Below are 26,738 nucleotides of genomic sequence, written 5' to 3' on the forward strand. Positions count from 1 at the left end.
AAGCCATCACTGCTTCCCTAAATACGTCCCATTCCTCCCCCACTCCCCTTACATCCTTTGTTCTCACCTTTTCCCATTCTGTACTCAGTCTCTCCTGGTACCTTCCTCACACAAGTCTCCTTCCCAAGCTCACTTACTCTCACCACCATCTTCACCCCAACTTTCTCTCTTCTTTTCTGAAAACCCATACAAATCTTCACCTTCGCCTCCACAAGATAATGATCAGACATCCCTCCAGTTGCACCTCTCAGCACATTAACATCCAAAAGTCTCTCTTTCGCGCGCCTGTCAATTAACACGTAATCCAGTAACGCTCTCTGGCCATCTCTCCTACTTACATAAGTATACTTATGTATATCTCGCTTTTTAAACCAGGTATTCCCAATCATCAGTCCTTTTTCAGCACATAAATCTACAAGCTCTTCACCATTTCCATTTACAACACTGAACACCCCATGTATACCAATTATTCCCTCAACTGCCACATTACTCACCTTTGCATTCAAATCACCCATCACTATAACCCGGTCTCGTGCATCAAAACCGCTAACACACTCATTTAGCTGCTCCCAAAACACTTGCCTCTGATGATCTTTCTTCTCATGCCCAGGTGCATATGCACCAATAATCACCCATCTCTCTCCATCAACTTTCAGCTTTACCCATATCAATCTAGAATTTACTTTCTTACATTCTATTATACTTTGTCGCTGTCTCCCGCGTTAGCGAGGTAGCGCAAGGAAACAGACGAAAGAATAGCCCAACCCACCCACATGCACATGTATATACATACACGTCCACACACGCACATATACATACCTATACATCTCAGCGTATACATATACACACACAGACATATACTTATATACACATGTACATAATTCATACTGTCTGCCCTAATTCATTCCCGTCGCTACCCCGCCACACATGAAATGACAACCCCCTTCCCCCGTATGTGCGCAAGGTAGCAATAGGAAAAGACAAAAAAGGCCACATTCGTTCACACTCAGTCTCTAGCTGTCCTATATAATGCACCGAAACCACAGCTCCCTTTCCACATCCAGGCCTCACAGAACTTTCCATGGTTTACCCCAGACGCTTCACATGCCCTGGTTCAATCCATTGACAGCACGTCAGTATGAAGAGCTTGTGGATTTATGTGATGAAAAAGGACTGGTGATTGGGAATACCTGGTTTAAAACGCGAGATATACGTAAGTATACGTATGTAAGTAGGAGAGATGGCCAGAGAGCGTTATTGGATTACCTGTTATTTGATAGACGCGCGAAAGATAGACTTTTGGATGTTAATGTGCTGAGAGGTGCAACTAGAGGGATGTCTGATCACTATCTTGTGGAGGCAAAGGTGAAGATTTGTAGAGGTTTTCAGAAAAGAGAGAGAATGTTGCGTTGAAGAGAGTGGTGAGAGTAAGTGAGCTTGGGAAGGAGACTTGTGTGAGGAAGTACCAGGAGAGACTGAGTACAGAATGGAAAAAGGTGAGAACAAAGGACGTAAAAGGAGTGGGGGGAGGAATGGATGAATTTAGGGAAGCAGTGATGGCTTGCGCAAAAGATGCTTGTGGCAAGAGAAGCGTGGGAGGTGGGCAGTTTAGAAAGGGTAGTGAGTGGTGGGATGAGGAAGTAAGATTATTAGTGAAAGAGAAGAGAGAGGCATTTGGACGATTTTTGCAGGGAAATGATGCAAATGAGTGGGAGATGTATAAAAGAAAGAGGCAGGAGGTCAAGAGAAAGGTGCGAGGTGAAAAAAGAGGGCAAATGAGAGTTGGGGTGAGAGAGTATCATCAAATTTTAGGGAGAATAAAAAGATATTTTGGAAGGAGGTAAATAGAGTCCGTAAGACGAGGGAACAAATGGGAACTTCAGTGAAGGGGGCAAATGGGGAGGTGATAACAAGTAGTGATGTGAGGAGATGGAGTGAGTATTTTGAAGGTTTGTTGAATGTGTTTGATGATAGAGTGGCAGATATAGGGTGTTTTGATCGAGGTGGTGTGCAAAGTGAGAGGGTTAGGGAAGATGATTTGGTAAACAGAGAAGAGATAGTAAAAGCTTTGCGGAAGATGAAAGCCGACAAGGCAGCTGGTTTGGATGGTATTGCAGTGGAATTTGTTAAAAAAGGGGGTAACTGTATTGTTGACTGATTGGTGAGGTTATTTAATGTATGTATGACTCATGGTGAGGTGCCTGAGGATTGGCGGAATGCTTGCATAGTGCCATTGTACAAGGACAAAGGGGGTAAAAGTGATTGCTCAAATTACAGAGGTATAAGTTTGTTGAGTATTGTTGGGAAATTATATGGGAGGGTACTGATTGAGAGGGTGAAGGCATGTACAGAGCATCAGATTGGAGAAGAGCAGTGTGGTTTCAGAAGTGGTAGAGGATGTGTGGATCAGGTGTTTGCTTTGAAGAATGTAAGTGAGAAATACTTAGAAAAGCAAATGGATTTATATGTAGCATTTATGGATCTGGAGAAGGCATATGATAGAGTTGATAGAGATGCTCTGTGGAAGGTATTAAGAATATATGGTGTGGGAGGCTAGTTGTTAGAAGCAGTGAAAAGTTTTTATCGAGGATGTAAGGCATGTGTACGTGTAGTAAGAGAGGAAAGTGATTGGTTCTCAGTGAATGTAGGTTTGCGGCAGGGGTGTGTGATGTCTCCATGGTTGTGTAATTTGTTTATGGATGGGGTTGTTAGGGAGGTGAATGCACGAGTTTTGGAAAGAGGGGCAAGTATGCAGTCTTTCGTAGATGAGAGAGCTTGGGAAGTGAGTCAGTTGTTGTTCGCTGATGATACAGGCCTGGTGGCTGATTCATGTGAGAAACTGCAGAAGCTGGTGACTGAGTTTGGTAAAGTGTGTGAAAGAAGAAAGCTGAGAGTAGATGTGCATAACAGCAAGGTTATTAGGTACAGTAGGGTTGAGGGTCAAGTCAATTGGGAGGTAAGTTTGAATGGAGAAAAACTGAAGGAAGTGAAGTGTTTTAGATATCTGGGAGTGGACTCTGGCAGCGGATGGAACGATGGAAGCGGAAGTGAATCATAGGGTGGGGGAGGGGGCGAAAGTTTTGGGAGCGTTGAGGAATGTGTGGAAGTCGAGAACATTATCACGGAAAGCAGAAATGGGTATGTTTGAAGGAATAGTGGTTCCAACAATGTTATACGTTTGCGAGGCGTGGGCTATGGATAGAGGTGTGCGGAGGAGGGTGAATGTGCTGGAAATGAGATGTTTGAGGACAATATGTGGTGTGAGGTGGTTTGATCGAGTAAGTAATAATAGGGTAAGAGAGATGTGTGGTAATAAAAAGAGTGTGGTTGAGAGAGCAAAAGAGGGTGTTTTGAAATGGTTTGGTCACATGGAGAGAATGATTGAGGACAGATTGACCAAAAAGATATATGTGTTAGAGGTGGAGGGAACGAGGAGAAGTTGGAGACCAAATTGGAGGTGGAAAGATGGAGTGAAAAAGATTTTGAGTAATCGGGGCCTTAACATCCAGGGGGGTGCAAGGCGTGCAAGGAATAGAGTGAATTAGAACGATGTGGCATACCGGGGTCGACGTGCTGTCAATGGATTGAACCAGAGCATGTGAAGCGTCTGGAGTAAACCATGGAAAGTTCTGTGGGGCCTGGATGTGGAAAGGCAGCTGTGGTTTCGGTGCATTATTACATGACAGCTGGAGACTGAGTGTGTACGAATGTGGCCTTTGTTGTCTTTTCCTAGCGCTACCTCGCACACATGAGGGGGAGGGGGTTGTTATTTCATGTGTGGCGAGGTGGCGATGGGAATGAATAAAGGCAGACAGTATGAATTATGTACATGTGTATATATGTATATGTCTGTGTGTGTATATACATGTATACGTTGAGACGTATATTGATGTATATTTGCGGGTGTGGACGTGTATGTATATACATGTTTATGTGGGTGGGTTGGGCCATTCTTTCGTCTGTTTCCTTGCGCTACCTCGCTAACGCGGGAGACAGCGACAAAGCAAAATAAATAGAATATATATATATATATATATATATATATATATATATATATATATATATATATATATATATATACATTCTCATTTTTTGTAGATCATTTATATATAAATCTTTACGACCGGTGTTTCCAGGTGTCGGACAAGCTGGCTCCATTCCTGAAGCTGTACGAGGTTGGGGTGGAGTGGGCGGACCGGCTGGAGGAGTGGCTCCACTCACCAGTGGGCACCCACGACCCCGATGTCATCTCGCAGGAGGTGGCGGCCACCTGGCGGACGGTCTACAAGCTGGAGAAAGGCTTTGGTGACATACCCGCAGCCAAGACTCTCGTCATTGCAGTAATGTTGGGATGACCCGTTCTGTTGTGGTATTAAGACTGTGGCTATATTATGATATTGTCCTGCTGATCACATTACACAGAGAGGGGGAAGCAATGGCTTCCCTACATGTAGGTCCACATATTTCAAGGCTTAATGACTTCTTCATTCTTTGAGTTTTATTGATCATTTCCTGTTCGGAAGAGTTGACTGAAATCAATAACAGTGTTAGAATTGATATTGATGACCATCGTGGTAGGAGACCCTACTACACCAGGTGGGTCAGAGTCTCTCTGTACCGAGCTTGGTCATGATGAAGCCTCACTACACACCAGGAACATATTGATGCTTGTGTCTCGCAGGTTCGGCAGCGGATCGAAGCGTTCCGGGAGAACCTGCCGCTGGTGCAGACGTTGGGCAACCCTGGCCTGAAGGAGCGCCACTGGGAGAAGATCTCGGAGGTGGTCGGCTATCCCCTCAGGTCTGACCGGCCACAACATACGTGGCCTCCTTCACTGGTCACTTCCGACGTTTGTTTATTTGTTTGCCTGTCTTTTAGTTTGCCTTTCATATCTGTTTATAAATCTTTATACCTATCACTATGTAACTGTCTTCTTGCTAATGGATATTTTTCCTGATGTCACTCGTTTTTCTTTTCTCCTGCTTGTCATGAAATATTGAACTGTTCACTTTTACCTCAGTATTTAATGAGAAAATATCTGAATCTTAATGATTTTTATAAACTGTTTTTGAACAGTATTGAGATGAAGTTGTGACCTTATTAAGAATACAGGAAAGTTAGTGAGGATTAATACGGTAACAGTTCTTGAGATGATGTTGACAGTGCTCAGGTCTGGTTCTTGAGATGATGTTGACAGTGCTCAGGTCTGGTTCTTCAAGTGTGACATGAAGTGTGCGTTCAACCTGTCACTTCAGGGCGGATGCCACCACAACCCTGCAGCGCCTCATCGACTCCAACCTGGAGGACTACCTCCCCAAGTTCGAGTCTGTGTCCGAAGCGGCCTCCAAGGAGCACGTCTTTGAGAGGAACCTGGAGAAAATGAAGGCAAGTCCTATCTATTATCTTACCGAGTTACTCTGTCTCTCTTGTATCTCAGGCCAGGAAATCTGTGTAGCTAACAAGAACCATCTTTACTACAAGTAACAAAACACGGTAAGGCATCACCGAAGACATAACCAAACCACAACACTGACTAGGGAAACATTACGTGTTGGATTTACCGTTGTTACGCTGAGTGGAGAAGGAAGGGTTCTGGTTGTGTGATACTTCATATTGTATCTGTCCACACTCTGGTGATCGTATGATAACGCGTGAAAATGTCACCAGGTAATGAAACAGAAACAAGATGATAATGTATTGGTGTTGATATCCGCTTGAACTGCTCTGCTTCCTACATCCAACCATCAGCGATCGTTCACTACTGCATGTCATCGCTAGTTTCGTTTTTTTCAACGTTCAAGGCTCCAGCTACGGACAAAAGTCCACATCAAGGCCGGATCTTGATAGAAATATAGAGACGTTAATGAAAGGAAAAAAAAAGAGACATGGGAAAGTATATACGAATTCTTGAGGAAGTGAAAAGCCTGTCTTTTAAAATGTGCCAAGTCATAGATATTGGGAAAGGCATAGAGGGGAGACACAAAGCTTCGAGGTGTAGGGAAAGAAACGGTTATCAAAATGGCCCACCCTTAAAAAGTAGATCCAGAATATTAGGAGATTGGTCACAGCGGTCATGAATATGGGTGGAGTGGGAGATGATTTGCTCTAGATCACCGAGAATGGAGAACGTGAGGGCTTCATTCCCACTACCATCGTGTGGGAGGAATTCAGTCATTCCTTACAGTGAACGTTGAAAGTCTAGGTCGAGGATCTGTGCTCACAGGTGAGAGGATAATCATGGATTCATGGCAGGGATTAGATAGCCGATGCAAGATATAGAATGTATAAACCGAGGAGAGCAGTTGGCGGAAGTAACAGCGTGGTAGTTGGAAGACAGAACTTAACCACATAACATCAGAGTTCAGGGACTGAAGGTCCTCCAGGCGAGCATCAGGTGTGTTGATGTTGGAATAATGACAAACAAACACCACCGTTGACCCGGAACCGTGAGTGGAGGTTATAGTTGAATGTGAGAAGGGACTCGTGAGAACGTCATTAAACAAGTAAGTCTCAAAGATAAGTAAAGTATTAGGAGAAGCACTAGACAGATGGTGTTCAGCTGTGGAGAGGTTACCAGAGAGACCACGAATGTTGGTGCCAGAGAGGGCAATGGAGGGGCGGCTACAACTGCTGTGTGAGTCCCTCTCATTGGCAGTAGAGCCAGGCGGAAACCCAGTGAATCTTAGCGCCTTATGTTGCAGGGGAAGAGGGTTCACTATAGGTTTGATGGACTCTTGACATAATTACAGTAACATTGTGTTGGCATTTTGTGATGCCGAGTAATCAAATGTTTTCACGTTGGTTGCGGTACACTAATACACTTGTTAACATACACAGACATAGCTGAGGGAAAGCAAACTATTTGCTTACTTGGCTGTGAACTTGTTTATGACATTGACAGCAGCAGGTATGGGACTAGTCCCGTATGTATGTGTACGAACACTGGTTGGTACGAGGTAGTGACGGACGTCGGGCAGTGGAGGTCAGAGCGGGAGGTCTGGATGACCTGGTGAGGACCGAGCTGGTGCTTCTCCGTGTCATGATGTGTACACCAGGCGATCGCCTCCCTCACCCTGGAGGAGATACAGAGGTGCTGGTTCACTCCTTCCCTGGTCGGAGTCGAGTCACCCAGGCGACACCGTCGCTACCACATTGCCCACCAGTTACCAGTTCACTGGTAGTACAATTAACTCATATATTTCTTTCACAATTCACTGTAGGTAGACAGTATTGTGTAAAGGTGAACGTCCACTCACCAGGAGTGGTTCATATAGCCAGCTGTGGTCTGGGGAAGTTCACTTGACCTCTGCTGACCGCTCGAGAATGCCACTGACACATGTTGACCCCATCGTGGGCTGGACTGTGTGTGTGTGTGTGTGTGTGTGTTGGGGCTGAGGAGACATTAAGTGTTCAGTTGAGGTAGTAATGTTGGTCTGTTGATGTTATGACTGCCCGAGTGTGCACGTGAGCAGGTTATGGCTGCCCGAGTGTGCACGTGAGCAGGTTATGACTGTCCCGAGTGTGCACGTGAGCAGGTTATGGCTGTCCGAGTGTGCACGTGAGCAGGTTATGACTGTCCGAGTGTGCACGTGAGCAGGTTATGACTGCCCGAGTGTGCACGTGAGTAGGTTATGGCTGTCCGTGTGCACGTGAGCAGGTTATGACTGTCCGAGTGTGCACGTGAGCAGGTTATGGCTGTCCGAGTGTGCACGTGAGCAGGTTATGGCTGTCCGAGTGTGCACGTGAGCAGGTTATGGCTGTCCGAGTGTGCACGTGAGCAGGTTATGACTGCCCGAGTGTGCACGTGAGCAGGTTATGGCTGTCCGAGTGTGCACGTGAGCAGGTTATGACTGTCCGAGTGTGCACGTGAGCAGGTTATGACTGTCCGAGTGATGCACGTGAGCAGGTTATGACTGTCCGAGTGTGCACGTGAGCAGGTTATGACTGTCCGAGTGTGCACGTGAGCAGGTTATGACTGTCCCGAGTGTGCACGTGAGCAGGTTATGACTGTCCGAGTGTGCACGTGAGCAGGTTATGACTGCCCGAGTGTGCACGTGAGCAGGTTTATGACTGCCCGAGTGTGCACGTGAGCAGGTTATGACTGCCCGAGTGTGCACGTGAGCAGGTTAGGACTGCGCCGAGTGTGCACGTGAGCAGGTTAGGACCTGTCCGAGTGGGCACGTGAGCAGGTTAGGACTGTCCGAGTGTGCACGTGAGCAGGTTATGACTGCCCGAGTGTGCACGTGAGCAGGTTATAGACTGACCGAGTGTGCACGTGAGCAGGTTAGGACTGTCCGAGTGTGCACGTGAGCAGGTTATGACTGCCCGAGAGTGCCACGTGAGCAGGTTAGGACTGCCCGAGTGTGCACGTGAGCAGGTTATGACTGCCCGAGTGTGCACGTGAGCAGGTTATGACTGCCGAGTAGTGCATGCTCATGACGTGAGCAGGTTATGACTGCCCGAGTGTGCACGTGAGCAGGTTAGATGACTGCCCGAGTGTGCACGTGAGCAGGTTATGACTGCCCGAGTGTGCACGTGAGCAGGTTATGACTGCCCGAGTGTGCACGTGAGCAGGTTAGACTGCCCGAGTGTGCACGTGAGCAGGTTATGACTGCCCGAGTGTGCACGTGAGCAGGTTATGACTGCCCGAGTGTGCACGTGAGCAGGTTATGACTGCCCGAGTGTGCACGTGAGCAGGTTATGACTGCCCGAGTGTGCACGTGAGCAGGTTATGACTGCCCGAGTGTGCACGTGAGCAGGTTATGACTGCCCGAGTGTGCACGTGAGCAGGTTATGACTGCCGAGTGTGCACGTGAGCAGGTTATGACTGCCCGAGTGTGCACGTGAGCAGGTTATGACTGCCCGAGTGTGCACGTGAGCAGGTTATATGGAGTGCCGTCGTTGAGTGTGCACGTGAGCAGGTTATGACTGCCGAGTGTGCACGTGAGCAGGTTATGACTGCCCGAGTGTGCACGTGAGCAGGTTATGACTGCCCGAGTGTGCACGTGAGCAGGTTATGACTGCCGAGTGTGCACGTGAGCAGGTTATGACTGCCCGAGTGTGCACGTGAGCAGGTTATGACTGCCCGAGTGTGCACGTGAGCAGGTTATGACTGCCGAGTGTGCACGTGAGCAGGTTATGACTGCCCGAGTGTGCACGTGAGCAGGTTATGACTCCGAGTGTGCACGTGAGCAGGTTATGACTGCCCGAGTGTGCACGTGAGCAGGTTATGACTGCCCGAGTGTGCACGTGAGCAGGTTATGACTGCCCGAGTGTGCACGTGAGCAGGTTATGACTGCCCGAGTGTGCACGTGAGCAGGTTATGACTGCCCGAGTGTGCACGTGAGCAGGTTATGACTGCCGAGTGTGCACGTGAGCAGGTTATGACTGCCCGAGTGTGCACGTGAGCAGGTTATGACTGCCCGAGTGTGCACGTGAGCAGGTTATGACTGTCCGAGTGTGCACGTGAGCAGGTTATGACTCCGAGTGTGCACGTGAGCAGGTTATGACTGCCCGAGTGTGCACGTGAGCAGGTTATGACTGTCCGAGTGTGCACGTGAGCAGGTTATGACTGCCCGAGTGTGCACGTGAGCAGGTTATGGACTGCCCGAGTGTGCACGTGAGCAGGTTATGGACTGCCCGAGTGTGCACGTGAGCAGGTTATGACTGCCCGAGTGTGCACGTGAGCAGGTTATGACTGCCCGAGTGTGCACGTGAGCAGGTTATGACTGCCCGAGTGTGCACGTGAGCAGGTTATGACTGTCCCGAGTGTGCACGTGAGCAGGTTATGACTGCCGAGTGTGCACGTGAGCAGGTTATGACTGCCGAGTGTGCACGTGAGCAGGTTATGACTGCCCGAGTGTGCACGTGAGCAGGTTAGGACTGTCGAGTGTGCACGTGAGCAGTTGACTGTCCGAGTGTGCACGTGAGCAGTTATGACTGCCCGAGTGTGCACGTGAGCAGGTTATGACTGTCCGAGTGTGCACGTGAGCAGGTTATGACTGCCCGAGTGTGAGCAGGTTATGACTGCCCGAGTGTGCACGTGAGCAGGTTATGACTGTCCGAGTGTGCACGTGAGCAGGTTATGACTGCCCGAGTGTGCACGTGAGCAGGTTATGACTGTCCGAGTGTGCACGTGAGCAGGTTATGACTGCCCGAGTGTGCACGTGAGCAGGTTAGACTGCCCGAGTGTGCACGTGAGCAGGTTATGACTGCCCGAGTGTGCACGTGAGCAGGTTATGACTGCCCGAGTGTGCACGTGAGCAGGTTATGACTGCCCGAGTGTGCACGTGAGCAGGTTATGACTGTCCGAGTGTGCACGTGAGCAGGTTATGACTGCCCGAGTGTGCACGTGAGCAGGTTATGACTGCCCGAGTGTGCACGTGAGCAGGTTATGACTGCCCGAGTGTGCACGTGAGCAGGTTATGACTGCCCGAGTGTGCACGTGAGCAGGTTATGACTGCCGAGTGTGCACGTGAGCAGGTTATGACTGCCCGAGTGTGCACGTGAGCAGGTTATGACTGCCGAGTGTGCACGTGAGCAGGTTATGACTGCCCGAGTGTGCACGTGAGCAGGTTATGACTGCCCGAGTGTGCACGTGAGCAGGTTATGACTGCCGAGTGTGCACGTGAGCAGGTTATGACTGCCCGAGTGTGCACGTGAGCAGGTTAGGACTGCCCGAGTGTGCACGTGAGCAGGTTATGACTGCCCGAGTGTGCACGTGAGCAGGTTATGACTGCCCGAGTGTGCACGTGAGCAGGTTATGACTGCCCGAGTGTGCACGTGAGCAGGTTATGACTGCCCGAGTGTGCACGTGAGCAGGTTATGACTGCCCGAGTGTGCACGTGAGCAGGTTATGACTGCCCGAGTGTGCACGTGAGCAGGTTATGACTGCCCGAGTGTGCACGTGAGCAGGTTATGACTGCCGAGTGTGCACGTGAGCAGGTTATGACTGCCCGAGTGTGCACGTGAGCAGGTTATGACTGCCCGAGTGTGCACGTGAGCAGGTTATGACTGCCCGAGTGTGCACGTGAGCAGGTTATGACTGCCCGAGTGTGCACGTGAGCAGGTTATGGCTGCCCGAGTGTGCACGTGAGCAGGTTATGACTGCCCGAGTGTGCACGTGAGCAGGTTATGACTGCCCGAGTGTGCACGTGAGCAGGTTATGACTGCCCGAGTGTGCACGTGAGCAGGTTATGACTGCCCGAGTGTGCACGTGAGCAGGTTATGACTGCCCGAGTGTGCACGTGAGCAGGTTATGACTGCCCGAGTGTGCACGTGAGCAGGTTATGACTGCCCGAGTGTGCACGTGAGCAGGTTATGACTGCCCGAGTGTGCACGTGAGCAGGTTATGACTGCCCGAGTGTGCACGTGAGCAGGTTATGACTGCCCGAGTGTGCACGTGAGCAGGTTATGACTGCCCGAGTGTGCACGTGAGCAGGTTATGACTGCCCGAGTGTGCACGTGAGCAGGTTATGACTGCCCGAGTGTGCACGTGAGCAGGTTATGACTGCCCGAGTGTGCACGTGAGCAGGTTATGACTGCCCGAGTGTGCACGTGAGCAGGTTAGGACTGCCCGAGTGTGCACGTGAGCAGGTTATGACTGCCCGAGTGTGCACGTGAGCAGGTTATGACTGCCCGAGTGTGCACGTGAGCAGGTTATGACTGCCCGAGTGTGCACGTGAGCAGGTTATGACTGCCCGAGTGTGCACGTGAGCAGGTTATGACTGCCCGAGTGTGCACGTGAGCAGGTTATGACTGCCCGAGTGTGCACGTGAGCAGGTTATGACTGCCCGAGTGTGCACGTGAGCAGGTTATGACTGCCCGAGTGTGCACGTGAGCAGGTTATGACTGCCCGAGTGTGCACGTGAGCAGGTTATGACTGCCCGAGTGTGCACGTGAGCAGGTTATGACTGCCGAGTGTGCACGTGAGCAGGTTATGACTGCCCGAGTGTGCACGTGAGCAGGTTATGACTGCCCGAGTGTGCACGTGAGCAGGTTATGACTGCCCGAGTGTGCACGTGAGCAGGTTATGACTGCCGAGTGTGCACGTGAGCAGGTTATGACTGCCCGAGTGTGCACGTGAGCAGGTTATGACTGCCCGAGTGTGCACGTGAGCAGGTTATGACTGCCCGAGTGTGCACGTGAGCAGGTTATGACTGCCCGAGTGTGCACGTGAGCAGGTTATGACTGCCCGAGTGTGCACGTGAGCAGGTTATGACTGCCCGAGTGTGCACGTGAGCAGGTTATGACTGCCGAGTGTGCAGCAGGTTATGACTGCCGAGTGTGCACGTGAGCAGGTTATGACTGCCGAGTGTGCACGTGAGCAGGTTATGACTGCCGAGTGTGCACGTGAGCAGGTTATGACTACCGAGTGTGCACGTGAGCAGGTTATGACTGTCCGAGTGTGCACGTGAGCAGGTTATGACTGTCCGAGTGTGCACGTGAGCAGGTTATGACTGCCCGAGTGTGCACGTGAGCAGGTTATGACTGTCCGAGTGTGCACGTGAGCAGGTTATGACTGTCCGAGTGTGCACGTGAGCAGGTTATGACTGCCCGAGTGTGCACGTGAGCAGGTTATGACTGCCCGAGTGTGCACGTGAGCAGGTTATGACTGTCCGAGTGTGCACGTGAGCAGGTTATGACTGCCCGAGTGTGCACGTGAGCAGGTTATGACTGTCCGAGTGTGCACGTGAGCAGGTTATGACTCCGAGTGTGCACGTGAGCAGGTTATGACTGCTCCGAGTGTGCACGTGAGCAGGTTATGACTGTCCGAGTGTGCACGTGAGCAGGTTATGACTGCCCGAGTGTGCACGTGAGCAGGTTATGACTGCCCGAGTGTGCACGTGAGCAGGTATATCCAATGGACAGTATGCCCGAGTGTGCACGTGAGCAGGTTAGTGTATGTTCACCTGAGGTGAGGGTGACCGTGTGTATGTTCACCTGAGGTGAGGGTGACTGTGTGTATGTTCACCTGAGGTGAGAGGTGACTGTGTGAATGTTCACCTGAGGTGAGGGTGACTGTGTGTATGTTCACCTGAGGTGAGGGTGACTGTGTGTATGTTCACCTGAGGTGAGGATGACTGTGTGTATGTTCACCTGAGGTGAGGGTGACTGTGTGTATGTTCACCTGAGGTGAGGGTGACGTGTGTATGTTCACCTGAGGTGAGGGTGACTGTGTGTATGTTCACCTGAGGTGAGGATGACTGTGTGAATGTTCACCTGAGTGAGGGTGACTGTGTGTATGTTCACCTGAGGTGAGGTGACTGTGTGTATGTTCACCTGAGGTGAGGGTGACTGTGTGTATGTTCACCTGAGGTGAGGATGACTGTGTGTATGTTCACCTGAGGTGAGGGTGACTGTGTGTATGTTCACCTGAGGTGAGGGTGACTGTGTGTATGTTCACCTGAGGTGAGGGTGACTGTGTGTATGTTCACCTGAGGGTGAGGGGTGACTGTGTGTATGTTCACCTGAGGTGAGGGTGACCGTGTGTATGTTCATCCTGAGGTGAGGTGTGACTGTGTGTATGTTCACCTGAGGTGAGGGTGACTGTGTGTATGTTCACCTGAGGTGAGGAGTGACTGTGTGTATGTTCACCTGAGGTGGAGGGTGACTGTGTGTATGTTCACCTGAGGTGAGGGGTGACCTGTGTGTATGTTCACCTGAGGTGAGGGTGACCGTGTGTATGTTCACCTGAGGTGAGGGTGACTGTGTGTATGTTCACCTGAGGTGAGGGTGACTGTGTGTATGTTCACCTGGAGGTGAGGGTGACTGTGTGTATGTTCACCTGAGGTGAGGTGACTGTGTGTATGTTCACCTGAGGTGAGGGTGACCGTGTGTATGTTCACCTGAGGTGAGGGTGACTGTGTGTATGTTCACCTGAGGTGAGGGTGACTGTGTGTATGTTCACCTGAGGTGAGGGTGACCGTGTGTATGTTCACCTGATGTGAGGGTGACTGTGTGTATGTTCACCTGAGGTGAGGGTGACCGTGTGTATGTTCACCTGAGGTGAGGGTGACTGTGTGTATGTTCACCTGAGGTGAGGGTGACTGTGTGAATGTTCACCTGAGGTGAGGGTGACTGTGTGTATGTTCACCTGAGGTGAGGGTGACCGTGTGTATGTTACCTGAGGTGAGGGTGACTGTGTGTATGTTCACCTGAGGTGAGGGTGACCGTGTGTATGTTCACCTGAGGTGAGGGTGACCGTGTGTATGTTCACCTGAGGTGAGGGTGACTGTGTGTATGTTCACCTGAGGTGAGGGTGACCGTGTGTATGTTCACCTGAGGTGAGGGTGACTGTGTGTATGTTCACCTGAGGTGAGGGTGACTGTGTGTATGTTCACCTGAGGTGAGGGTGACCGTGTGTATGTTCACCTGAGGTGAGGGTGACTGTGTGTATGTTCACCTGAGGTGAGGGTGACCGTGTGTATGTTCACCTGAGGTGAGGGTGACTGTGTGTATGTTCACCTGAGGTGAGGGTGACTGTGTGAATGTTCACCTGAGGTGAGGGTGACTGTGTGTATGTTCACCTGAGGTGAGGGTGACCGTGTGTATGTTCACCTGAGGTGAGGGTGACTGTGTGTATGTTCACCTGAGGTGAGGGTAACTGTGTGTATGTTCACCTGAGGTGAGGGTGACTGTGTGAACGTTCACCTGAGGTGAGGGTGACCGTGTGTATGTTCACCTGAGGTGAGGGTGACTGTGTGTATGTTCACCTGAGGTGAGGGTGACTGTGTGAATGTTCACCTGAGGTGAGGGTGACTGTGTGTATGTTCACCTGAGGTGAGGGTGACCGTGTGTATGTTCACCTGAGGTGAGGGTGACTGTGTGTATGTTCACCTGAGGTGAGGGTGACTGTGTGTATGTTCACCTGAGGTGAGGGTGACTGTGTGTATGTTCACCTGAGGTGAGGGTGACTGTGTGTATGTTCACCTGAGGTGAGGGTGACCGTGTGTATGTTCACCTGAGGTGAGGGTGACTGTGTGTATGTTCACCTGAGGTGAGGGTGACTGTGTGTATGTTCACCTGAGGTGAGAGTGACTGTGTGTATGTTCACCTGAGGTGAGGGTGACCGTGTGTATGTTCACCTGAGGTGAGGGTGACTGTGTGTATGTTCACCTGAGGTGAGGGTGACTGTGTGTATGTTCACCTGAGGTGATTATAATCAAGTGTTGAGTTGTTGTGATCATCATGACTGCATCATACAGTGTTGCCAGTGCTTGACTGCATCATACAGTGGTGCCAGTGCTTGACTGCATCATACAGTGGTGCCAGTGCTTGACTGCATCATACAGTGTGCCAGTGCTTGACTGCATCATACAGTGGTGCCAGTGCTTGACTGCATCATACAGTGGTGCCAGTGCTTGACTGCATCATACAGTGGTGCCAGTGCTTGACTGCATCATACAGTGGTGCCAGTGCTTGACTGCATCATACAGTGTGCCAGTGCTTGACTGCATCATACAGTGGTGCCAGTGCTTGACTGCATCATACAGTGGTGCCAGTGCTTGACTGCATCATACAGTGGTGCCAGTGCTTGACTGCATCATACAGTGGTGCCAGTGCTTGACTGCATCATACAGTGGTGCCAGTGCTTGACTGCATCATACAGTGGTGCCAGTGCTTGACTGCATCATACAGTGTTGCCAGTGCTTGACTGCATCATACAGTGTGCCAGTGCTTGACTGCATCATACAGTGGTGCCAGTGCTTGACTGCATCATACAGTGGTGCCAGTGCTTGACTGCATCATACAGTGTTGCCAGTGCTTGACTGCATCATACAGTGTTGCCAGTGCTTGACTGCATCATACAGTGGTGCCAGTGCTTGACTGCATCATACAGTGTTGCCAGTGCTTGACTGCATCATACAGTGTTGCCAATGCTTGATAATTTGATGTGTTATTGTTCCCTCCGTCATCCTGCTTCCTCCCTGGCTGACACACTGTAGACTCCCACCAGCCAGGGGAACCCTTCCAGTGCTGACCTGATCATGTCCTGGGCTTCAGAGTGCTGACCTGATCATGTCCTGGGCTTCAGAGTGTTGACCTGATCATGTCCTGGGCTTCAGAGTGTTGACCTGATCATGTCCTGGGCTTCAGAGTGAGTGGCAGGAGATGGAGCTGATGTTGAAGCCGCACCGGGAGACGGACACTTGGGTCCTCTCAGCTGTTGAGGACATCCAGTTCCTCCTGGACGACCACATCGTCAAGACGCAGTCCATGAGGTCCTCGCCCTTCATCAAGCCTATCGAGCAAGAGGTGGTGAGTGACATCAGATTATACTGAACACTGTGACATCTGGAGGGGAGATGGTGAGTGACATCAGATTAGAGGGGACACTGTGGGGAGGTGGTGAGTGACATCAGATTAGAGGTGACACTGTGACATCTGGAGGGGAGGTGGTGAGTGACATCAGATTATACTGGGCACTGTGACATCTGGAGGGGAGGTGGTGAGTGACATCAGATCATACTGGACACTGTGACATCTGGAGGGTAGGTGGTGAGTGACATCAGATCATACTGGACACTGTGACATCTGGAGGGGAGGTGGTGAGTGACATCAGATCATACTGGACACTGTGACATCTGGAGGGGAGGTGGTGAGTGACATCAGATCATACTGGACACTGTGACATCTGGAGGGGAGGTGGTGAGTGACATCAGATCATACTGGACACTGTGACATCTGGAGGGGAGGTGGTGAGTGACATCAGATCATACTGGACACTGTGACATCTGGAGGGTAGGTGGTGAGTGACATCAGATCATACTGGACACTGTGACATCTGGAGGGGAGGTGGTGAGTGACATCAGATCATACTGGACACTGTGACATCTGGAGGGGAGGTGGTGAGTGACATCAGATCATACTGGACACTGTGACATCTGCAGGGGAGGTGGTGAGTGACATCAGATCATACTGGACACTGTGACATCTGGAGGGGAGGTGGTGAGTGACATCAGATCATACTGAACACTGTGACATCTGGAGGGGAGGTGGTGAGTGATACCACATGACAGCTGACCCTCTGTCATGTGGAGGGGTTGGAGCATAAGCCTCTCGTATTCCTACTGACATAATCCCTCACTGGGAAGACAAGTATATCATAACATTCCCATCAGTTCAACAAACAGTCATGACCTCAAGAAATGACCCTGTGTAGTGAAGGTCATCACAGTTGACGCAACACCTCGTACATGACTTGTGGTTTGTGTTATAAGGCATTAAGGAAGTGTTGGGTCGTGTAGCCAGCACACTGTGAGTGTCGACGTCACGTGTACACTGGGAATGACGTCTACCTGTGGTGTATGTTCTTAAGACGTGTCACTAGTATTCTTAAATGTCACCTACAGTGAAGGAGTAACATTTGACCACAAACAAGTACAAGTCATGTCAGAGTTGATATTATTAACGTCATGTTGATCACCGTCCGTAGTTTATGGTTGTATCAGTCACTTTATCACGACCAGATGGGACTTACTCGTGGTAATGTTGTATGAGAGGTGTCTGTACGAACTGGTTCAAATATCTCATGGTTGCCTCTAGTCATCAGGCAGTTGATAGACGTATATATTTCACTTGCAGGTATGTTAGATATTTCGTGGATATATATATTTTATTTATTTATTTTGCTTTGTTGCTGTCTCCCGCGTTAGCGAGGTAGCACAAGGAAACAGACAAAAGAATGGCCCGACCCACCCACATACACATGTATATACATACACGTCCACACATGCAAATATACATACCTATACATCTCAACGTATACATATATATACACACACAGACATATACATGTATACACATGTACGCAATTCATACTGTCTGCCTTTATTCATTCCCATCGCCACCCCGCCACACATGAAATAACAACCCCTTCCCCTCTCATGTGCACGAGGTAGCGCTGGGAAAAGACAACAAAGGTCACACTAGTTCACACTCAGTCTCTACCTGTCTTGTAATGATGCACCGAAACCACAGTTCCCTTTCCACATCCAGGCCCCACACAACTTTCCATGGTTTACCCCAGACACTTCACATTCCCTGGTTCAATCCATTGACAGCACGTCAACCCTGGTATACCACATGGTTCCAATTCACTCTATTCCTTGCACGCCTTTCACCCTCCTGCATGTTCAGGCCCCGGTCACTCAAAATCTTTTTCACTCCATCTTTCCACCTCCAATTTGGTCTCCCACTTCTCCTTGTTCCCTTCACCTCTGTCACATATATTCCTCTTGGTCAATCTTTCTTCACTCATTCTCTCCTTGTGCCCAAACCATTTCAAAACACCCTCTTCTGCTCTCTCAACCACGCTCTTTTTATTTCCACACTTCTCTCTTACCCTTACGTTACTTACTCGATCAAACCATATATATATATATATATATATATATATATATATATATATATATATATATATATATATATATATATATATCTGTGATATCCGTTTGAGGTATATTCAGACCGTCCCTGTACCTGCCATGCATCATAAGAACGTCTTTCGAAAGATAATTCTGTGGTGTAATTTTCCTGGTAACTGTGTGTGTGGGGCCCATCTGTGCCGCAGGCGGCGTGGGAGACGACGCTGTCGCAGCTGCAGGAGGTAGTGGACGAGTGGCTCCGCGTGCAGGCCACCTGGATCTACCTGGAACCCATCTTTGGCTCCCCGGACATCATGGCTCAGATGCCTGAGGAAGGACGCAGGTAAACAAGGTTGTAGGTTTCAATGTAAATATTTCGGTTATCCTAATTTCATGACATTTACTTTCACCAGTTAACCTGTTTATCTTGTAATATCATCTCAGTTTATGGAACGGCAAGGCGAAATTATTCCCATTTTGCTTTTCAGATCCACATTCCTTAACACATATGTTACCTACAAACGGCAGATGACGTGTTCAGTATCTCTATTATTGCCTTATTCGCCTTGAAATATGAATTACTCTTTCAGAATGAACACTTGATAAAGGCTGATAATAAGACTATACAACATGTATTGTTTCTAGTCCTTAATCTTCCCAAAAATAAGGACTAGATTCTTATCTCTTTTTTTTTTAGCGAGTTACATATCGAACATAAGGATTTTATCCTATACATATTTTCTTCTGTTTCAGAATTATTACAAATATTTTGCTGTGAGAGCATGCCCCAAACACACTGTGAACTTTCACAGTTCTGGTTCCATTTTCACACAGGGAACATCGAGTTAAACTTCTTAAAATGGGGTCTTTAGTAAGGCTCTAACACCGGGAGCTTTGGTTCCAGTCTTCTTAAGATATCAGTTACAAATTTACATAGGTATTTTTAGTTTCAATTTTGCTAAGATACAAAGTGTTAGCTTCGACACCAGGTGCCTGGTTCCAGGTTCAACACAGTGGACAAGACCTGGAAGGACATCATGAAAAGTGTACGTCAAAATACCCGCGTGCTGTCGGTGCTGGAAGTGGACAAGATCCTGGAAAGACTGCGCAAGTCCTCTGAGCTCCTGGAACTGATCCAACGAGGCCTGAACGAGTACCTGGAAAAGAAACGCCTGTACTTCCCCAGGTTCTTCTTCCTCTCCAACGAGGAGCTGCTGGAGATCCTCAGTGAGACCAAAGACCCCAGCAGGTGTGTGCTCGTGGCACGCTATCTCATGCAATATTCTTTCTATCTTTTGGACAATGATTCACTTATTACTGTTTATGTATATGAATTCCGAGAGACACGTGTGGATCAGAATTAATGTGCATATAAAGATGTACCTTAATCTATAATTACTGAGAAATGACGAGATACACTGTGTGTTTAGGAATGTATTAAAGACGTCATGATGAACATAAAACTAGATTTTTCTAAGGCTTCGGGTATCTATTTGTTTACACATCACCTAAGGGTCCAGCCTCACCTGAAGAAATGCTTCGAGGGAGTGAACTCCCTGGACTTCGGTGACGACCTGGAGGTGGTGGCGGTGAGGTCGAGTGAGGGCGAGGTCATTGCCCTCACGAACATCATCAGTACATCCAAGGCCAGAGGTCAGGTGGAGAAGTGGCTAGTGCAGCTCGAGGCAAGCGTCAAGTCCAGCATTAAGAAGGTGTGTGACTGAGTTTGATCATCGATGGGCACATGGGATCAACCATGACAGTTCGTGGGTACAGATAATCAGGTAGCGATAATCTGGGGTTATGGAGCATTGCTGATAACACATATCAACAGTTTAGACATATTTCATGTGTCGGAGATGAAATCTATTTCCATTTATAGATATTAAGACGCTGAACACGTAAATGACCATGAAAACACTCGACTGATTGCGGTTTCCAAAAGTTTTCACTATATACGTTTTAGATGTATTGGAGACAAATATATTGGTAACACACGGTACAGTCACTGGCTTACCTCGATTAAACGCGACCCCTCTTCGCCTGTTGCTTGTATACAAGTCCTGGGACATCTCATGTTACCATCCAGCCATAGTCTGCCAATGTCGCTGAATTCCATTTACCCTGTTACTTTTTCTCTACCGCCGAGAAGTCTTAATGGAAACGTTAGCCGCACTCATATCTCACTGCGCCTCACTTCGCTGGGGGAAAAAAAAAAAACAGGTGAGTGTAGGAAATGTATCTTTAACGACATGCTGCGGCCCATTTTCTGATAGGCTGGCAACAGGTTTTTCACAAGTTCCTTGTAGTCGTCAGCCTTGATGTTTCCTAGGAAGCTGAGTGTTACCACCCGGGAAGCTGTCTTCTCGTCACCACTGAAGATGCGGTCGAACTGCTCCTCCCTGAAGCACTCGCGGATCAGTGGAACGACGAAAACACCTTCCTTGATTTTCGCCTAACTAAATCCTGGTAATTTCCCACCGAGGTACACAAACGCTGGCCCCGTGTTATCCAGTGCCATAACGAAGTTCTTCATGAAGCCCAGATTAATGTGCAGACCAACGGAAGGGACTGTGCGTTGTTGGTTCCTTGTTCTAGCGGCTGTCGGGGAAGCATAGAAGTACCTCTTGTCATTGGCAGTCTTTGCTGGACTGTCTCAATCACACAGGAAACAGCAAGACCTCGTGTAGCCCAGCTGCAATCCAAGCAAGACAGGAACAGCTTTCAGGGAACCACAAAGCTGCCATTGGTATTTCTTATATTTTTTGCAGTTCAGAAGTTACGTCATGTTGTCATGTGATTCCTTCATATGGACTGCATGACCAAGTGACGGCAAGTTGCCATCATGCGACAGAGCAGCTTGTACACTCAACTTTGACAAGTCTTCTATGAACTGTCTCCTCGCCTCAGTGTTATGATCAATACTGAGGGCTGCCATCAGACCATCAGCATCGTTGAGGCAACGAGGTTATCTTCCATCCTAAAGAATGAAGCAAAATGTTTCTAGCGGGCACGAAACACAAACATTGTCACATTTTCATCAAGGAGATTTCATTGCTGCAGTCTCGAGCCCACCAGTTCTGCCTTCCTCTTCGACAGACCCAGATCTCTCACGAGGTCGCTTGATTCATTGTGCGTGTTCCTATGTGGGTCAGCTCACGTTAAGTAGGAAATCAGGATCAGATGAGGTTGATGACTCACGTTTTCAAAATTTCGTCATCCTGTTCGTCTAACGATTTTAGGGAAAATGAGTTTGGAGATTCCAGAACAGGAGGACCTTAACCTTGGGGTACCGGGTGTATAGCATGTTGCGTATTTGGATTGCTAAAGGTCCAATTTTTATTGAAAATACCTGGAGGCATCATGCGGGAGTAACAGTCATTGATATGTCGGATCCCTCGCCATAGGCACAGCAAAAGGCATCGATTGTCTTTTGTGATTCACACATTGTGAAGGTTTGTTGCACACAAGCATAGTGGCATATGTGTGGGGTCCAACTCTTGTCCTGGTCCCCAACCTTACTGCCAAAGTGAAGATTGTAGGTTCTCCTGAGGATCGGGGTTATGGCACACTTCTGTGATGCAAAAGTCACTTCCTCACAAACATAACGAAAGTTTCTGCTCTGTTGACGCATTTTACAAGGCATACTTGTTCACGATCAGCATATAAATCGCCCAACAGTCAGTCACACGTGGTTCTTCTCACAATAGGAGCAGTCCATTTTAGCAGAATGACAGAATCGGTATCGACACACAGCACTGAAAGAAGTTGCAATTATCGCATTTATGAAAAATTGGTTTGCTCCCTAATTGCAATATTTAAGCCATCTCCAATCCTAAGGGATACAAAACAAGTGGTTGACAAGATCACTTAACAAATAGAGAAGTCGGGGTACGAAAAAAGAGTGTAGGAGACGAGTACGACACGTGTGCACTGGGTAACTCCCCGGAAGGAAATAATAAGCAGCAAGTGAGATGAAGTAATACCTAGGTAATGATTGCATTACCCACTTCCCGCGTTCAGGGTTGCCGTATCTTGCCTCAGAGCCGCACATCGCTAAAGCCAGTGTAAATCGTACATATTGGGACCCATCCCATATCTTCAGACCAGAGTCAGTAGACAGTCTTAAGCATCATAGTCGTACACAGAGCCCCAATATCAAAAAGCATTAGCTACCCTCATTTTTGAAACATTCTGGCACTTGATCAACACAGTGTAAGCCAGAGTGCATTATAATGCGATACGAGGCTATATATTGACAATACGTGAAAAAAACATTACTAAGTGAACTTCACATAGTGGCAAATGTTTCAAACACAAGAGAAAGATGAGCATCATGGAATATGGACCAGTGATTCGAACCGAACTCCCCATATTCCTGGAAGCCTGACTGGATATATCTCTCTTTGATTTGTCATTATTTTTCCTCTAAAAACTATACTTGTCATCTGTTTCACGCTTCCACGACGTGGACGATCGTCCTGTACCGATGTCTAACTGTGACGCTTTCATGGGCTGTGACGCTTCGTGGGCCGCCAAGTCGAGCGCTTAGGTTCGAACCCTGGTTAATGCTGTTGGGTACCTGGTTTACGTTAGTATATATATATATATATATATATATATATATTTATATATATATATATATATATATATATATATATATATACTAACTCTATGGCGTGGGCTATAGATAGAGTTGTGCGGAGGAGGTTGGATGTGTTGGAAATGAGATGTTTCAGGACAATATGTGGTGTGAGGTGGTTTGATCGAGTAAGTAATGAAAGGGTAAGAGAGATGTGTGGTAATAAAAAGTGGTTGAGAGAGCAGAAGAGGGTGTTTTGAAATGGTTTGGTCACATGGAGAGAATGAGTGAGGAAAGATTGACAAAGAGGATATATATCCATAGCCCACACATCGCAACCATACAACATTGTTGGAACCACTATTCCTTCAAACATACCCATTTTTGCTTTCCGAGATAATGTTCTCGACTTCCAAACATTCTTCAAGGCTCCCAGAATTTTCGCCCCCTCCCCCACCCTATGATTCACTTCCGCTTCCATGGTTCCATCCGCTGCCAGATCCACTCCCAGATATCTAAAGCACTTCACTTCCTCCAGCTTTTCTCCATTCAAACTTACCTCCCAATTGACTTGACCCTCAACCCTACTGTACCTAATAACCTTGCTCTTATTCACATTTACTCTTAACTTTCTTCTTTCACACACTTTACCAAACTCAGTCACCAGCTTCTGCAGTTTCTTACATGAATCAGCCACCAGCGCTGTATCATTAGCGAACAACAACTGACTCACTTCCTAAGCTCTCTCATCCACAACAGACTGCATACTTGCCCCTCTTTCCAAAACACTTGCATTCACCTCCCTAACAACCCCATCCATAAACAAATTAAACAACCATGGAGACATCACACACCCCTGCCGCAAACCTACATTCACTGAGAACCAATCACTTTCCTCTCTTCCTACACGTACACATGCCTTACTTCCTCGATAAAAACTTTTCGCTGCTTCTAACAACTTGCCTCCCACACCATATATTCTTAATACCTTCCACAGAGCATCTGTATCAACTCTATCATATGCCTTCTCCAGATCCATAAATGCTACATACAAATCCATTTGTTTTTCTAAGTATTTCTCGCATACATTCTTCAAAGCAAACACCTGATGTACACATCCTCTACCACTTCTGAAACCACACTGCTCTTCCCCAATCTGATGCTCTGTACACGCCTTCACCCTCTCAATCAATACCCTCCCATATGATTTACCAGGAATACTCAACAAACTTATACCTCTGTAATTTGAGCACTCACTCTTATCCCCTTTGCCTTTGTACAATGGCACTATGCACGCATTCCGCCAATCCTCAGGCACCTCACCATGAATCATACATACATTAAATAACTTTACCACCCAGTCAACAATACAGTCACCCCCTTTTTTAATAGATTCCACTACAATACCATCCAAACCTGCTGCTTTGCCGGCTTTCATCTTCCGTAAAGCTTTTACTACCTCTTCTTTACATACCAAATCATTTTCCCTAACCCTCTCACTTTGCACGCCACCTTGACCAAGACACCCTATATCTGCCACTCTATCATCGAACACATTCAACAAACCTTCAAAATACTCACTCCATCTCCTTCTCACATCACCACTACTTATTATCACCTCCCCATTAGCCCCCTTCACTGAAGTTCCCATTTGCTCCCTTGCCTTACGCACTTTATTTACCTCCTTCCAAAACATCTTTTTATTCTCCCTGAAATTTAATGATACTCTCTCACCCCAACTCTCATTTGCCCTCTTTTTCACCTCTTGCACCTTTCTCTTGACCTCCTGCCTCTTTCTTTTATATCTCTTCCACTCATTTGAATTTTTTCCCTGCAAAAAGCGTTCAAATGCCTCTCTCTTCTCTTACACTAATAATCTTACTTCTTCGTTCCACCACTCACTACCTTTTCTAATCAACCCACCTCCCACGCTTCTCATGCCACAAGCATCTTTTGCGCAAGCCATCACTGCTTCCCTAAGTACATCCCATTCCGACCCCCACTCCCCTTACCTCCTTTGTTCTCACCTTTTTCCATTCTGTACTCAGTCTCTCCTGGTACTTCCTCACACAAGTCTCCTTCCCAAGCTCACTTACTCTCACCACTCTCTTCACCCCAACATTCTCTCTTCTTTTCTGAAAACCCCCACAAATCTTCACCTTCGCTTCCACAAGATAATGATCAGACATCCCTCCAGTTGCACCTTTCAGCACATTAACATCCGAAAGTCTCTCTTTCGTGCGTCTGTCAATTAACAAGTAATCCAATAACGCTCTCTGGCCATCTCTCCTACTTACATACGTATACTTATGTATATCTCGCTTTTTAAACCAGGTATTCCCAGTCCTTTTTCAGCACATAAATCTACAAGCTCTTCACCATTTCCATTTACAACACTGAACACTCCATGTATACCAATTATTCCGTCAACTGCCACATTACTCACCTTTGCATTCAAATCACCCATCAGTATAACCCGGTCTTGTGCATCAAAACCACTAACACACTCATTCAGCTGCTCCCAAAACACTTTCCTCTCCTAATCTTTCTTCTCATGCCCAGGTGCATATGCACCAATAATCACCCATCTCTCTCCATCAACTTTCAGTTTTACCCATATCAATCTAGAATTTACTTTCTTACACTCTATCACATACTCCCACAACTCCTGATTCAGGAGTAGTGCTACTCCTTCCCTTGCTCTTGTCCTCTCACTAACCCCTGACTTTACTCCCAAGACATTCCCAAACCACTCTTCCCCTTTACCCTTGAGCTTCGTTTCACTCAGAGCCAAAACATCCAGGTTCCTTTCCTCAAACATACTACCTATCTCTCCTTTTTTCCCATCTTGGTTACATCCACACACATTTAGACACCCCAATCTGAGCCTTCGAGGAGGATGAGCACTCCTCGCGTGACTCCTTCTGTTTCCTCTTTTAGAAAGTTAAAATATATATATATATATATAAATATATATATATATATATATATATATATATATATATATATATATATATATATATATATATTTATTTATTTATTTACTTTGTCGCTGTCTCCCGCGTTAGCGAGGTAACGGAAGGAAACAGACGAAAGAATGGCCCAACCCACCCTCGTACACATGTATATACATATACCTCCACACACGCAAATATACATACCTATACATCTCAACGCATACATATATATATATATATATATATATATATATATATATATATATATATATATATATATATATATATATACACACATACAGACATATTCATATATACACATGTACATGATTCATACTGTCTGCCTTTATTTATTCCCATGGCAACCCCGCCACACATGAAATAACAACCCCCTCCCCCCTCATGTGCGCGAGGTACGAAAGACAAAAAGGCACAATTGTAAATAAACAACCCCTCCCCCCTCATGTGCGCGAGGTAGCGCTACGGAAAGACAACAAAGGCCACAATTGTTCACACTCAGTCTCTAGTTGTCATGTAATAATGCACCGAAACCACAGCTCCCTTCCACATCCAGGCCCCACAGAACTTTCCATGGTTTACCCCAGACGCTTCACATGCCCTGTTCAATCCATTGACAGCACGTCGACCCCGGTTTACCACATAGTTCCAATTCACTCTATTCCTTGCCCGCCTTTCACCCTTCTGCATGTTCAGGCCCCGATCGCTCAAAATCTTTTTCACTCCATCTTTCCACCTCCAATTTGGTCTCTCACCTCTCGTTCCCTCCATCTCTGACGCATATATCCTCTTTGTCAATCTTTCCTCACTCAT

General features: G+C 47.7%; 1 protein-coding gene across 1 annotated transcript in view; it reads left to right on the forward strand.

Moving 5' to 3' along the window:
- Window positions 1-26,738, forward strand: part of LOC139750623 (dynein axonemal heavy chain 7-like) — a 298,921-nt gene that overhangs the window by 72,526 nt on the left and 199,657 nt on the right. Inside the window, 7 exon segments of the mRNA XM_071665298.1 lie at window positions 4,137-4,340; window positions 4,682-4,800; window positions 5,256-5,385; window positions 16,099-16,260; window positions 18,575-18,711; window positions 19,372-19,617; window positions 19,882-20,080. Of these exon segments, the coding sequence (XP_071521399.1) occupies window positions 4,137-4,340; window positions 4,682-4,800; window positions 5,256-5,385; window positions 16,099-16,260; window positions 18,575-18,711; window positions 19,372-19,617; window positions 19,882-20,080 (1,197 nt within the window).

This window comes from Panulirus ornatus, chromosome 10 (assembly GCF_036320965.1).
Source record: "Panulirus ornatus isolate Po-2019 chromosome 10, ASM3632096v1, whole genome shotgun sequence".
Lineage (NCBI taxonomy): Eukaryota > Metazoa > Arthropoda > Malacostraca > Decapoda > Palinuridae > Panulirus > Panulirus ornatus.